This window comes from Rousettus aegyptiacus, unplaced genomic scaffold, assembly GCF_014176215.1.
Source record: "Rousettus aegyptiacus isolate mRouAeg1 unplaced genomic scaffold, mRouAeg1.p scaffold_m13_p_14, whole genome shotgun sequence".
NCBI classification, from domain to species: Eukaryota; Metazoa; Chordata; class Mammalia; order Chiroptera; family Pteropodidae; genus Rousettus; species Rousettus aegyptiacus.
Window position 1 is genome coordinate 48,658,668 of NW_023416289.1, and position 14,643 is coordinate 48,673,310.

The 14,643-nt window shown below is 50.5% G+C and overlaps 1 protein-coding gene across 2 annotated transcripts; it reads left to right on the forward strand.

Annotated features, from left to right (window-relative positions):
* The first annotated feature begins 1,125 nt into the window (after positions 1 to 1,125).
* WDR61 (WD repeat domain 61) lies at positions 1,126 to 14,015 on the forward strand. 2 transcript variants are annotated; one of them, XM_016125831.2, is made up of 11 exons: positions 1,126 to 1,200; positions 3,602 to 3,652; positions 4,339 to 4,366; positions 6,088 to 6,193; positions 6,523 to 6,695; positions 9,765 to 9,913; positions 10,111 to 10,204; positions 10,953 to 11,046; positions 11,715 to 11,807; positions 12,227 to 12,305; positions 13,742 to 14,015. In XM_016125831.2, the coding sequence occupies exons 2-11, from the start codon at positions 3,641 to 3,643 to the stop codon at positions 13,829 to 13,831; spliced, it is 918 nt and encodes a 305-aa protein (XP_015981317.1). In that variant the 5' UTR covers positions 1,126 to 1,200; positions 3,602 to 3,640; the 3' UTR covers positions 13,832 to 14,015. The 2 variants fall into 2 exon arrangements, with proteins under 2 accessions (XP_015981317.1, XP_015981318.1); XM_016125832.2 differs by lacking the exon at positions 1,126 to 1,200 and adding an exon at positions 1,236 to 1,427.
* Positions 14,016 to 14,643: the final 628 nt, after the last annotated feature.

Here is a 14,643-nt window from a genome sequence, read left to right on the forward strand (position 1 = left end):
CAATTTGGCCCAATTTCCCATCCTTGCTTTGCATCCTGCTGGCTGAGTGACCCTGGAGAAGTCACTGTGTCCCTTAGGGTCAGTTTCCTTCTTTGCATAAAATAGGTTTAACACCTACACTGCGGCATTGTCATAAGTATTCTGTGCTTGACTCAGTCAGCACATTCACCACTGTAGCTCTCCAAAAGTTCAAAACCAAAGCAGAAATGTGGAGACACCAGAGCTTCCAAAGTGGGATGCATATCCTAGATAGTGAACAAGACCACCCAGTGGGGTATAGAAGGAGAATAATATTTTTATCTCATACTTTTTAAATTCTATTTTTGTATTTGTTTCATTATATGTGTAAATGTATTAGCAGAGTAGTACTCACACATGGCTTGTAAATAATATACACATATGGGCACATGGTAAAAAATTTTAACAATATGTATGTGATCACTGTTTTGGGGAGAGGGAGTCCCATAACTTATTTTCACATATTCAAATATAAAAATTTTTTTTTAATAAAACAACGCATCTTTACTATGCATGATACACTCTTACAGCTTCTATTTTCTTCCTTAATCTATTGTATTTCTTTTCTGGGAGATGATTAATTTAATTTTTAATCAGAACAACTATAATGGCTGACAAAAACCGAGTTAATACCCCAAACGATTTGCTTCGATTGGAAATTACTAGCAGCAGATTTGGAAGCAAGGGAACGGAAGGGTGAAAGCCTCAATATTTTGACAGCAGATCAAATGAAAAAGCATAAAGGAGACCAGTGTGCTTTCGGAATAATTGGGAGGCGGAGCACTTACAGTTGAATTGGTATCTGTCACACTACCAGGTTGTGACTTGCAGTCTGAAAAACAAAGCTCTACTTGACTGAAAATTAACTTTTAAGCGACAGAACCCTAGAAGTCAGCAGGGGTAGTGGAATGGCAGAGCTGAACCTGAACTTGCGCTTCCACGAGCAGGGCGCACCCCAAGGCTCCGCCCCACGGCGGACGGGGCGTGGCCTTCGCGCCTCTCCCCGCCCACCCAAGCGTCGGCCGCGCTTGGCGTGGCGACGGCAGGGGGCGCAGCGTCGTGCGCCGGCGCCCAGGGGCTGGGCGAAATGTCCCGCCTCTTCGTGCGCTCATCGACGCGCGCCGCGGTCGCGCCTAGCTGGCGTCAGACGTGCGCCGGCCAGTGCGACCCGGCAGAGAGGCGGTGAGTGGCTCTCCTTGGCCGATGCGGGTGGCGGTCGTCGGGGCCGCCGATGGCCCGGGCGGGAGTGCGGATGCGCGAGGGCAGGCCCGAGGCTGCCCCAAGCAGGCGTGCGTGAGGGTGCTGCCGGCCGCGGGGCCTGAGGCGGCTTCTGTGACTCCGTTTGTCATGCTGCCTCTCGGGGTCCGGGCTTCCTCTTGCATCCTGAGAACGTTCTGTGCAGCCTCGAGGTGAGGGCGGTCTCTGTGCCTCTAGATGGAAGGCCGTCCTAACCGAACTTTTCCAGAGCGGGCCACGCTGTCGCTGTAGGTGGCCTCCCAACCCGGACAGGGACGCGCGCAGGCCGTGGCCGCTTTACTTCAGGTGCCGGGTGTGTTTGCGGGATTTCGACCTGCCGGAGTGCTTTCGTAGAGGCACGTGTAGTGTTCCTTTGGAAACACAGGAGCAAGCAGTGAATTCTGCCTGGGAAATTGGGGGGGGGGGAAGTTCCCTAAAGAGAGAAAGTGGCAAAATTGGGCTTTGGGGTCCTCGCAGCTCTGAAATGACTTGTAAGAGAATGGTGTGAGAGGTGATGTAGCTCGGTAGCCTCCGGCACAGCTCGGATCCACCTTCTACTGTCAAACAGGAGAAGCTTCCTTAGCCTCTCCGAGTCTCACTTTCCTCATCAGGAAGGAGGGCAGGGGATGGTTAGAATACCTACTGAGTGGACCGTGTCTTGCATCACAAATGAATTGAGCACTACTAACTTGACTGGAGAGCTTCATGGGTGAGAATTATTTAGAAATCCTTTGTTTTTTCTGTTATTCTTGGAAAATCTTCGCTGTAGCCTTTTCGGGTTTGCAAATGTAAAGTAACCCGAACCTGGATGCCTTAGCTGTATGGTCGCTGATGTTCATGGATAGACTTGAGGGGACCATGAACGTGGATGCAAAAAAAAAATTACGCCCTTCATTAACCTCTGAAATTTTAGCATTTCTCGTGATTATCAACGTAGACAACAAACTACAGTGTTAACAGTGTGACTCTGTCACCGGTAGATAGCACAAGTATTTTTATATCTTTGGATATTGTGTAAGCTCATTACAGCTTTGAAATTATGTTGGTTTCTAGACTTTCTGATAGATAGCATTATGTAATGTATTAATAAAATCACATTACATTATCACAAATTGATATTCGTATATTGGTAAAACTTTATTTTGATATACAGTCGATCCTCGTTATACTCTGATTCTGTATTTGCAAATTTGCCTACATGCTAAAATGTATTTGTGGCCCCAAAATCAATACTTGGAGTGCTTCTATAGTCTTTTGAGGACATGTTTGAGGTGGTGAAAATTTTGAGTCACCTGATGCGCATATGACATAGTTGAACAATGAGATGCTCTGCCTTCTTGTTTCAGCTCATACTGTCAGTGTCCTTTTTCAGTCTGTTTAGTGCCATGATTTTTGTATGTTTGTGAGTTTTTTGGTCGTTTCACTGTTTAACCCCCAAGCACAATGCTAAAGTGCTGTCTTAGTTTTCCTAAGTGCAAGAACGCTGTGATGTGTCTTAGGGAAAAAAATACATGTGTTAGAAAAGCTTCATTCATGGCCAGCAGTGCTGTTGGCCATAAGTTCAGTATTAATGAATTACCAGTGTATAGTAAGATGTCTTTAAACAGAAACTCACATAAAACAAAGCTGTGTATTGATCGAGTTGACCAAAATGTTACCAGAGGCTTGCAGGACCCTAACCCAGTATGTCCCCCGGGAGCAATGGATCGGTGTTCTCGGTAACTTTATAGGATACAACTGCCTTGAATAACAAGAGTTGCTCATGCTTGGTTTCTTTTCTAATAGCTTTACAAGGCTGTTAAAATAAACATGCAGAATACATTAAGAACGCTTATGATAGCCTGAGAAATTAAATCTATTCTTAGAATAAGTCTGTGTTTAGCTGAGCTGAGTCCTTGAAAACTTCGATGGCTGTGGCAGGCATGTATCTCCCTTCAGCTCCTGCCCTTATTTGCATGCCTGTAGGCTGTCCTAGGCATCTTTGCTGGGACCCCTGCATGGACTTTAAGAACTTTGCTTCCCTCATGTTTGCTTATTGACTTTTGGTAAATAACATTTTAAAAGGCCTGTGGTTTTATCTCTCTGAAAAGCAGCAAGGAACAGAGACTAGTCCTTCTCTGTAGTCAGACTTAGGGAGAAGAAAACATGGGATGGAATAGATGGTAGTTGAGTCCCTAGGCTTCGAGGAAGGAAAAAGGAGGGGGCTCACGGGACAGATCCATAGAAGAATGTTGGGGCAACTCTGTGGCAAAAGACTGCCTATTTTCTTGGTCAAGGGGACCCTCCTATAACTCTCTCTGTCCTGATGATACCCCCCCTTACTGAAAACCTGGTGTTGTTTCCACAGAGCCATCTGGCCTTTAGCCCTTCATCCTTGGCTAAGGAAATGACCAACCAGGTAAGGCCTGTGGTGAAGAAAGGAGCATCAGTTGTTTCTTTGGCAGGTTTGAGCCCAGTGTGTGGTCTGGGTGTGTAGCATCCAGTTCCTGCTCTGCTCCGGAAGAGCTGGCTGACCCTGGGCATGTAGTCAACAGAGAATGTTTAGGTGGCACTAGCAAAGGGCACAGCACTAAGAGGAGGATTGTATCTAAGTTTTGGGACAGTTTACAGAGGGATTGAAGAAGCTTAAAGAATTAGTACACAAAAATGAGAAAGAAGGAAAGACCAGAAAAGGAGAAACATCTTTATAAGAAGATTAGGGACCAAGTTAACAGGCTGTTATATAGACTGTGAGGTTTTATACAACTGCAAAAATTAAACTGCAACACGGACTGAGCTTCCCGGTGATCAGAGCAGGAAACACAGAATTTATTAGTCTCCTTTTATGGGGTGGGGGAGGGGGATAGGGGCAGGGAAAGGACAGTTTCTTTAAGAACTAGTTTGTTTCTGTTGACGCTGAAAATCTGGCATGGTCAGGAATCTGGGAGCTCATAGGTTCAGGTGGCATGGGAAGCAGCTGGCAGCATGGTGACTGTGTCCACCGGGGCTGGGTGGTGGGCTGGGTGCCAAGGAGTGTTTCTGGGAGGAGATGTGGTATATCCGAAATCCGACTGTTGGTTTAATGTGGCTTCTGTCCTTTTTCAGTACAGCATTCTCTTCAAACAAGAGCAAGGTAAGCAGCCTGCCTGTTCGAGCAGATTCACCCAGGAAGAGCCACGTTGTCCCTGGCTTAAGATTTTTCCCATGCTGACCAGACATGCTATTCCCAAGCAAACTCACTTTGCAGAAAAATTGCCAGAGGCATCTGAAGACAGATATAGTTAAAAACAGCAACAGTGAAAAACCAGGCAACTAAAAAGAATTCACAGGAGTCAGACGGCGAGAGCGCCAGGCTGAGAGGCTTTCCCATCTGAGCTTCCCAGTTCCTGGGTGAAAGAAGGAAATGCTTTGAGCCTCAGGACTCTGTTGATGGCAGCTCCTCTGGGCAGGCAACCTCGACCCTGGCCCTGAACTCAGAGTTTGCCTAGGGGATCTTGCTTGGCCTCTACACTTACAGGGACTCCCACAGAGGACCTTTGACACTAGTGACAGTGGAAGAAGTAGCAGTGAGACAGAGTTTGTTCAAGGCCAATGAGTATGTGTGAAGGGCTGGGGACTGCAGTGGTGGCAGGGGGCACAGGGGCAGGAGGCAGGTCAGAGTCCATGCTGGGACTGTCGTTTGCCGGTGATGCTGGGCCCCATACCTAGAAAGCATTGTGTGCGTACACCGTCCACACGTGTCTCCTCTTCTCCGCAGCCTGGGTGAGTTAGGACGAGCCCGGAGGAACTTGTGGAATGCTGAATAAAGGTTCTTCCACTGTATGTGGGGAACAGGTAGTCTGAAGTCTGAGCTAAAGCTTTCTCCCATGTTGGCGGGAATGGGTCACTAGTTGCAGAGGCCATCCAGGTGGCAACCTAGCAGGCTCAGGTCGGGTGGGGATGGCAGCTGAAGCCATGATGCTATGTGTAGCTCACAGTCGTTTAGTTCGGTACCTTACATTCATGTGTAGGAAAGGTGTTCCTGGGGAATCGCAGCCGGTGTAAAGAAAGCCTCCACACGCACTTGTTCCCCTTGCACACCTGCACCAGGTCTGCAGACCGACAGTGTGGCCCACTGGATGTGCAGCTTGCACACTTTAACAGTGTTACGGCGGACTCCAGTTGACAGATTGGATTTGAACCCCTGGCTCTGCCCCTTCTTAGCTTTTGACTCTGGGTGAGCCGCTCGGCCTCTCACCCTCCGATTCCTGGTCTGTGAATGAGGGCAACATTAACCGTGCCTGCTTCACAGGGTCGTGGTGATTAGTTGACATAGCACTTAGAGAAGATCGGTGTGGTACCTGGCCCGTTAAGCATCACAGATGTGTGGCAGTAGCAGCCCATGTGAAGACTGTAGTAGGTGCTGCATTCATACCTGTGCTGTTCATGGTTGAGCCGTCTGCTGCTTGCCAGAGGTCTCAGGGCTACCCCTTATCAAGTCACGGTCCCATTTTTGGCTGCTGGGCAGCGGGGGAGGGCTCCCCGCTGGTATCAGGCATTTCAGTCAGTTGTAGTAGCTGTGGCAGACAGTGTGTGCTGGACAGCGTGCAAAGCGAGAAGGACGTTGCATCACCCCTGCCCCCACTCTGCCTCCCCACCTGGTAAACCTGCGCTCCGGGCCGGCGGCCTCTGCAGAACCCCCGATATTCATGTGCGGCCACACAGTGTGGTAAAAGCTCTGTAGGAACACACTTTGCGGAGCAACGAAGCAGGTACACGTAGAACTGCCGGAATGGTGTCTCAATCCCATTCATGTAGCGCGTCCGATTCAGAAGTTGCACGAAGACTTTTTAAATGACACGCTTTCCGTTCTAGCCCATGACGATGCCATTTGGTCAGTTGCCTGGGGGACAAACAAGAAAGAAAACTCTGAGACGGTGGTCACGGGATCCCTGGATGACCTGGTGAAGGTCTGGAAATGGTGAGCACCCCTGTTCCTCACAGCCTGGGAAGCTGGGGTTCAAGGGTCCCAAGCTGCAGTCAGGGAAGTGTTAACGGTTTTCTGGGCAGGAGAGCAACAGTGGTGTGGCGGTGTGGAAAGGCGGTGTGTTCTCACTTGTTCTTTTGTTGTTCACCGTCAAGACCTCTAGTTTTAAAAAAGTCCCATGCCTAAAACCGGGTGGCCTTTGGTGTTCTATGGCTCTTCGTTGCTCTCTGTTTATTACACAGACCACTGGCAATGCATGTCACGGGCCCAGGCAGTGCAGTGAGCTGTGTGTGAAGAACTCCATTTCTCTGTCCCCACTGAAGGCGTGATGAAAGGCTGGACCTGCAGTGGAGTCTGGAGGGACATCAGCTGGGCGTGGTGTCCGTGGACATCAGCCACACCCTGCCCATCGCTGCGTCCAGTTCTCTTGATGCTCACATTCGTCTTTGGGACTTGGAAAATGGCAAACAGATCAAGTCCATAGATGCAGGACCTGGTAAGGGCATTGCTGTTGGGGAGACAGCAGGCTTGCAGTCCCTTTTCAGAACCTTTAGGTGTAGACGGTGTTATAGTTCAGAGCGACTGGATTTGAGGGAAGCAAGCAGGTGCCTGAACTGTATGCATGTGACACCTTTGGTGAGTCTGGGGCAGTGCAGGAAGTCAACATTAACATCAGCAACTAAGCATGAGTGTTCGTCCTGAGAGAGATAGGTGCAGGTGCAGGTTCTCAGTGGCCTTCGTCGCATCCAGTCAGCTTTTCCTGCCAAGTGAATTTCGCTGCCAAACTTATTTAAGAAATAGGCAGTTCTCAGAACCTTGGGTATGAATTGCTGGTTTGGGAGTGGGGCCCCTGCTTGCATGGTGTGAAGCCGGGCATCCTCGCAGCTCTGCGTGCTGGCTCTCGACTCTGGTTCAAGTGTCTGATTTCCAGTATGTGATAGATGCGAAACTTCTGCAGAAACAGTCTGGTCTTCAGTTCCATAGGACAGCATAGTCATGTCCACCTGCCTCGGTGAACATCTGGGTCATGAGGGAAGCGACTTCACTGGGCTGGATGGTGTGGAACCAGCTGTGGACCCAGCCACATGACGTTTCAGTCAGTTGTAAGTGACTGCAGAGCCTGTGTGGCAGGACGCAGTGGCTGCCAGCCAGCGTGGAAAGCCAGCCCGGGTGGGCACACTCCTTTGTGGGTTGATGACAGCAGGGCCACCCAGGTGTGTCCTTGACCTGATGCTCTGGTTGGAGCCCTGGGCGGACTTGCCTCTCTCCGTTCTGCTCAGGAGCCACTCCAGGCCGCCTTCACGCTGGATGGCATGACGGTCCCAGAGCACGTAAGGGGCTGGGTTGTCTGGAGCCGGAGTTACCCCTCAGAGGCAGTACTCCTTGTCTGTGACTTACTGCTGTGGCTTTGTAAGGGACACGTGCCCAGTTCTCATTTGGGACCCACCGAATCACAGGACCGGGGTGTGTGGGCTGGGTGTGTATATGGAAAGAGCTACCCAGACACACTCCGATTCCCCAGGCGATTGTGTTTGCATGTGTCCTTACCTGCGACATCGCGCATGGAGGGTGGGGGTCCCCAGGCCAGCCCGCAGAGCCCGGTAGGACTCTGCTGCAGGGCAGCGAGCACAGCACTGCTGCGCGCTGGTGCAGAGTGGCTGGACTCACCTCACGACGGACGCACTGTGATGACAGTAGGGCCAACGCTGAGGGACATGGACACACACATCATGCCTGCCTTGAAAATACATATGGAAAATGTGCACCGCCACAGAAGACAGAGAGGAGTAGGAGAGCATCCCAGACCCCGGATAGGAGTGCGCAGGGTGGCCCAGCCAGGAGGGAGCTGTCCTGAAGTGCTGGCTGAGGAGGGAGTGGCAGCGAGGGTCATGGCCCCACAGAGAAGATGCATTCCTCTCTCGGCCGGGGGCAGGGCTTGGGGACCAAAAGAAATGTCTGAACACTCACGTGCGGGGTTTGATTGAGGAATGAAATGCCTTCATTTTTGAGCATAAGACACTCGATGCTAAAGTCTATGTTGTTCAACAGTTAATAGAGAAATGTAAAAATAATTTGGTAGTGTCATTGAACTTCAAGGAATAACAGTCAAGTTTTCTGATGACTGTAGTTGCTGTAAACAGCTCCTACCAGGTAGGAATAAGAAGCATAATCCTGTTAGAATAGATGCTTTTGTCATTTAGGGGTAAAGAGTAAAATGCAGCTCCTTGAGAGATTGCTTATAAAAGCTTTTTCAGATCTTCTCAGTTAAGTGAGTACTTCTGAAGTTAATTTCCTTTTTAAAACAAACATTTTATAAGATAAATGGTTAAACGAGTTATTATTACTTTGAACATCTGTGTTCTTTTGAAACAACCCGGATATGGTGCTGACCCCTTGATGATGGGAGCCCCTTTCTGCATGGGTCAGGGCCTCCCCTGTCCTTTCTCAGGGCCAAGGAGGGCATGTTCTCTTTGAGCCCTGTGCTGGAGATGAAGAGAGGGCCTGGAGTTGGAGCCTTCCCCTAGTTTCCCTGTGACATGACCAGCACTGTCTGCGGCAGGCACTTCGTGGCAGGACTGAGGGTGAGCCTGTCCCCTCTGAGAGGGGGCGTGGCAGGCAGCGAACACCTGGATCGTTCCCTGGCCTTTAGGCGCTGACCCAGAGGCTCCCAGAGGTCCACATAGCTGAGAAGAGAAAGGCTAGCATGCTGTCAGGGCCCACATGGCCGCGCAGGGGTCTGCAGATACAATGGCACGCTGACAGCTCCTGAGTAGACCCCTCGAAGTCAACTAAGTTGTATGGGGTAACTTAGAACTAGTTGATTTTTTAAAAACAATTTATTTTCTGCAGAAGACGCTTGGTCGTATTGTAGGTTTACATGACAGTGTTTCTGGATCCCGACTTGTGTAGCTTTGTCGAGGTAAAACTTCACCCCTGTAATCACACTGTGAAATCGATCCAGTGTGATTAAAAAGTTCAGCGACTTGCAGTAGATCACCGCGGTTGTGCTGCCATCACTCCAGTTTGGTTTTGAACGCTTCCGTACCCCACAACGTTCCCTCATACCTGTTCCTAGTCCCTCCGTGTTCCCACCCGCAGCCCAGGCAGCCGCTGACATACTTTCCATCTCTGGCTTTGCCTTTTTAAAAAATTTTGCGAGTGGAATTATACCGTCGCACGTCTGCCACTGTTCTTCAGCATGAGTCCGAGGTGCCGTGATTTGTCCCTTATTGCTGCATGGTATACCACGCTAAGGCTGTACCACATTTTTGCCATCGGTCCCTGGCTGAGGGACTCTGAGTACTTCCCAGTTTTTTATTCTTATGAGTCACGCTGCCATGAACATTCATGTACAAGTCTGCACGTGCCCGCGTTTTCATTTCTCTTGGGAAATACCTAGGAGCGGAATTGCTGGGTGTTATGGTAAGCATTTGTTTTCACTTAAGAAACTGTCACATGGTTTTTAGAAGTGGCTCTACCATTTTATGTTCCCACCAGTGTTTTCAAAGTTTTCTGATTAAGGTCACATCTTTTCTCACTACTTTTTTCCTTTTTTTCCTTTCAGTGGACGCCTGGACTTTGGCCTTTTCTCCTGATTCCCAGTATCTGGCCACAGGAACTCATGTGGGGAAAGTGAACATTTTTGGTGTGGAAAGTGGGAAAAAGGAATATTCTTTGGACACGAGAGGAAAATTCATTCTCAGTATTGCATATGTAAGGAAACTTTGCCCACTTTTCTCTCTCTGACTCTTGGTTCAGTCTTCCAGCCTGTTGTGTGCCTTGGTGCAGGTTCTGCGTTCACTGCAGCGAGTGTGTCACTGGTGCGGTTTGCTGGCCAGCCAGTGACACCTGCAGCCAACAGGAGACTAGCTGAGCACAGAATCTTATGGTCCCCTGTGTTCCCTGCACAGAGCCCTGACGGGAAGTACCTGGCCAGTGGGGCCATAGACGGCATCATCAACATTTTTGATATTGCGACTGGGAAGCTCCTGCATACGCTGGAAGGTGTGGCTCGTTTCATTTTGTGCAAATGGGGTTATCAGATCACAGAGAATTATCTTTTCATTAAAATGCTACTAAATGGCAAATGAGCATTAGGTTTGCAAATGTCAGTTTTGGTTGGAAGTGGAAAGTGCTTCGTGGTTTAGTTTCCTCACTGTAGTTTTGATCTGGACTTCCCAGTCCTCGTACCCGTGTCATTTATTCACGTGTTGCTGTATCTCAACTAGACGAGGGTCCTGTTGGGGTTGGCTCCAAAGAATTTTGTGGTTAGGAAGCAGACCCTTTTCATTGGCCGTTGGAAGGTGGGTGAGGGTGCTGTGCCCACCTCCATGTGGTGGCCTCCAGGTGGGTAGAGGGAGACTTCCGCCCTACACTCGCCTGTGTTTCCGAGTGAGCATGCTACCTTCCCCCCATACCCTTCACCGACGACACGGGTGGGTGGGAAACCATGTCCCATTTGAAGCAACGCATGTCTCCACGTTGGCCGCGTCCACAGCAGTTCTTCGTAAGCCATTTGTGCTGGGGCCCAGTAGGTAAGGAAAGGGGACTGACAAGAAACGGCTTTAAGAGGAGGGGCCTGGTTATGTGGACACTTCTAGAGCAGTAGGAGGAAGGGTCCAGTCAGTATCGCCCTATCTGAAGCACCTGGGCAGTGCACCTCGTGTCGTTGAGAGAGATGTGGCCAGGGGGAGCCCATGTGAAGGGCCTGGAGGCGGTGCTTTGCCACATTAACTGGCCCTGTCGCTTTCAGGCCATGCTATGCCCATTCGCTCCCTGACCTTCTCCCCGGATTCTCAGCTCCTGGTAACGGCCTCAGATGATGGCTACATCAAGATCTATGACGTGTAAGTTACCCGTCACGATTCAAGGCTCCTCGCTTAACACCAGGGCCCGTTTTGCGTCTTCCTGTTATTGTCAAGGAGGGTCCATCCATCTCTCTCTCTCTCTCTCTCTCTCTCTCTCTCACACACACACACAAACACACACACACACACACACACACACACACACCCACCCACCCCCCCCCCCGCCTCTGAGCGAGTGTCACGGAGGAGACATGTGTGGCTTGCCTGCAGGGTCAGACCCTTGCTACTATTTTTCAGGCATCCTATCCCTTGTGGGCTCGCTGACTTTAAATGCCTGGGTAGGTCAGAAACACAGCTGGAGCGCAGGTTCTGCCCTACGTGGACCCCGATGCTGTCTTGGGGTGGCCCCTGCCGTCCTCGGTGCCCTCATATAAGGAGCTGACTTGCTGAACCTCCAGTGTGCAGCTCCTCCTGTATTTTGAGCTTCTAAGTTCTCTGCTTGTCACAGATCTTATTCTTGGCTCTCGGCGTAAACACAGTTGGGTTAATGCCATTGTAAGGACCTGTTTCTGCAGTGGGCGATGCTCCTGCATTGGAAAGGGAGTTTGGGTACACCGATACTGTCATTATAAGGGTAGAAGGGTTGGTCCAAGGGAACAGGCGGAGTTAATGGTACATCCGTTGTGTTTGACGCTTTCCCGTTTCAGACAACACGCCAACTTGGCTGGCACACTGAGTGGCCACGCATCCTGGGTGCTAAACGTGGCATTTTGTCCTGATGACACTCACTTTGTTTCCAGGTACTTAAGATTCTTAGCACTTTCTAAAATGTACGAATTGCCTTAAAGTTTCAGGATGGTGTGGGCTTTTTTATATTCAATTGCCTTTATTTTCTGCAGTGCTTTTTATTTTTAAGTTGTGAAGTCACTTGTCCTTAGTTGGAACAAAGGTGGATTCTTTTGAAGAGCTCAAATCTTAGTTTCTGCTTATACATCTAGTCTTCTACCTACAGTTGCTTAAGGGAAGTGAGCTTCCTGGTGGGAATGCTTACTGTGAGGGCCAGCAGGTCACAGTTTCAGGTCATGGCTGTGCTGTGAGCAGGTGCACACAGGCAGAGTGTCAGTGAATGAAGGAGTGTGGAATTTTTAATCACATTCCTTCCAACTTCAGACCAGTCTGAAAACTGTTTCTGATATTAATGTTCCTTTTTTTAAAATAGTTCGTCCGACAAAAGCGTGAAAGTCTGGGATGTTGGAACGAGGACTTGTGTTCACACATTCTTCGATCACCAGGATCAGGTATGGCGTCGCTACATTTAAGCTCCTTGTCTGTGGGCTGCTGGTGCTGCCTGACCATGGCACCCACCCTTTCCTCTCCAGACCTTGTTGCTCGAGTTGTCAGCCCTGAGTGCCTCGCCCTCTTAGGCTGCCGTCCAGCCGTGTCCCTGTGTGCACCATCTGGAGTGCGGGGGCCGGGCACATGCTATCCGCCCAGTGGCCCACAGGACACGATGCCCCTGTGCAGAGGCCGCGGAAGCGTGGGCTTGTTGCCCAGGGGATGAGCGCCTGGGGCCCGTGTCTGGGGACACCCTGGCTGTGGGGCTGGGGAAGGACCACCCCTCAGACGCCGCCATCACCCGAATACAGTCAGCACTTGCCAGCCAGGGAGCTGTCCCAGGAAAACAAGTGATTTCTTTTTAATGTTCCTGAAGGCAGAACAGTTACAGGTTGGTTGGCTTCCATGATATTGGTTACTTCTGTCTCGGCCTTTGAGCTAGGAGGTGGGGCTGTGTTCCCACAGGGCACCCCTCTGCTTGCGTAGGATCTGGCAGCAATGAAGTGGCCCTTCAGCCAGCGTGGGAAGGCCCAAGCAGCTGCATTTCTGACGTTTCAGACTTGGTCCTGGGAGGCGGACAGTGCTACTGTCTCAGCCCTTCGAGTAGCAGGGTCCTGGGGAACTAGTCAGTATGAAAAAATGGATGCCCATGGTAGTACAGAGCGGCTTCTAGTACATTCTAAACGTTTTTATGATGAATGCACGGATTTTCCCTTTGGAAATCATTCAGAGGTAACCAACGTGATTATTCACATTTTTTTGCATTTAATCTTAAACCGTCGCCAATAAAGCTGAGGGCATTTACCCTTGACCTCCACTCCCGGGTGTAAGTACTGCCGCTGTGTCTTGTGTGTGGAGGTCAGCGCGGTGCTGGCTGAGGAAGGTGTCTGGAGTGTAAGTGAGGCCAGCGCCTGGCCCAGTCACAATGCTGGAATCGGGGCTGGAACACCCCACACTGGGCCAGGGCGATGGGCTGACCTGGTCAGGCCCCAACCACGCCAGTGCTGCCTGGGGCAGGGTGTGACTCAATGCCCACGCTGCCGTCAGGGTGGGGACACCATGTGCAGTCGTCCTGGGAGGCGGTGACCTCAGGGTCCTGGCGGGGCCCCTTTCTGGAGACGTGAGAACCCACGCTTGCCCCTTGTGGGCTCCATGCTTTTAGTCACTCCCTGGATTCTGAGCCTGTGGAAGGTTCTGCAGTATCTCGACTCGTATTTAGAAATGGAGTTTTCTGCAGTTGGGGCGGTGGGGGCCGGTGCCTGGTTCTCACTGGCTCGGATGGCACCAGAAACCCCTCACGCCGGTGCTTTCTAGGTTCAGGATGACGACAGTAGAGTCAGGGTGTTCATTCCTAAAGAATAGAGGCGTCGGAACAACTTTCTCCCCCCTTTATTTACAGGTCTGGGGAGTAAAATACAATGGAAATGGCTCAAAAATTGTGTCTGTTGGAGATGACCAGGAAATTCATATCTGTGATTGTCCAGTTTAGACATCAGAGTCAACACGCAAATGCTATGGAGAGAACGTACAGATCGAACGTGACATTCCTTACCTTTTAAGTTTGAAACACCACATTTATAGTGGCAAAACCTACATTTCGTAGACATGTTAGTCTTTTCACGTTGTGTTGGAAATGCTGTTCATTCTTTAACATAAAGTGCTTTTAATGCCAACACCGGTTCCCACCTGTCATTCCTGAGACAGGCATCGGCGTCGTTATGTGCAAGCGAGCGTCAGCCCCAGGGCAAAGGCTTCTGGGGCCTTCCAGGGCCTCCAGCTTGGACGTGCAGGCTCGCCAGGCTGGCAAGGGAGCCAATTATCTGGAATGTGGTCCTGACGGGAGCGGGGTAGCTGACCGGCTGGGACCGTCCCATCATCCTTGTCATCTGGACGCCCTTCTACTCGATGTATTAGCAATGCCCCTGCCACACTGTCTTTTCTCTACTAATTTTAGGGAAACTTGTAGCTTGCTGGTAGGTACTGCCGCCTTAACAGTGTTTATAGGCTCAAGCTTGCGCCGAGCAGCCCGCAGCCCTGCTGGTCACCCTGGAGCGCCTGGACCCTACCAGCCAGCCTGTGGACGGGGAAGGCGTAAGTAGCTGGCACCGCACTCCTTCTCGATCATGCCTCCTCGCCTGGCCCTGCCCTGGGCATTTCCTCTGCCTGGGACGTCCCTCCCTGACCCGAGGGTCTCTTACTGCGTCCTGGTAGCTGCTCAGATGTCACGGCAGAGGCTTCCCCTCTCCCTACCACCCTCCCCGTTACACTTGTTCTTCGTGGCAGTTGTTCCTGCCTGGTATG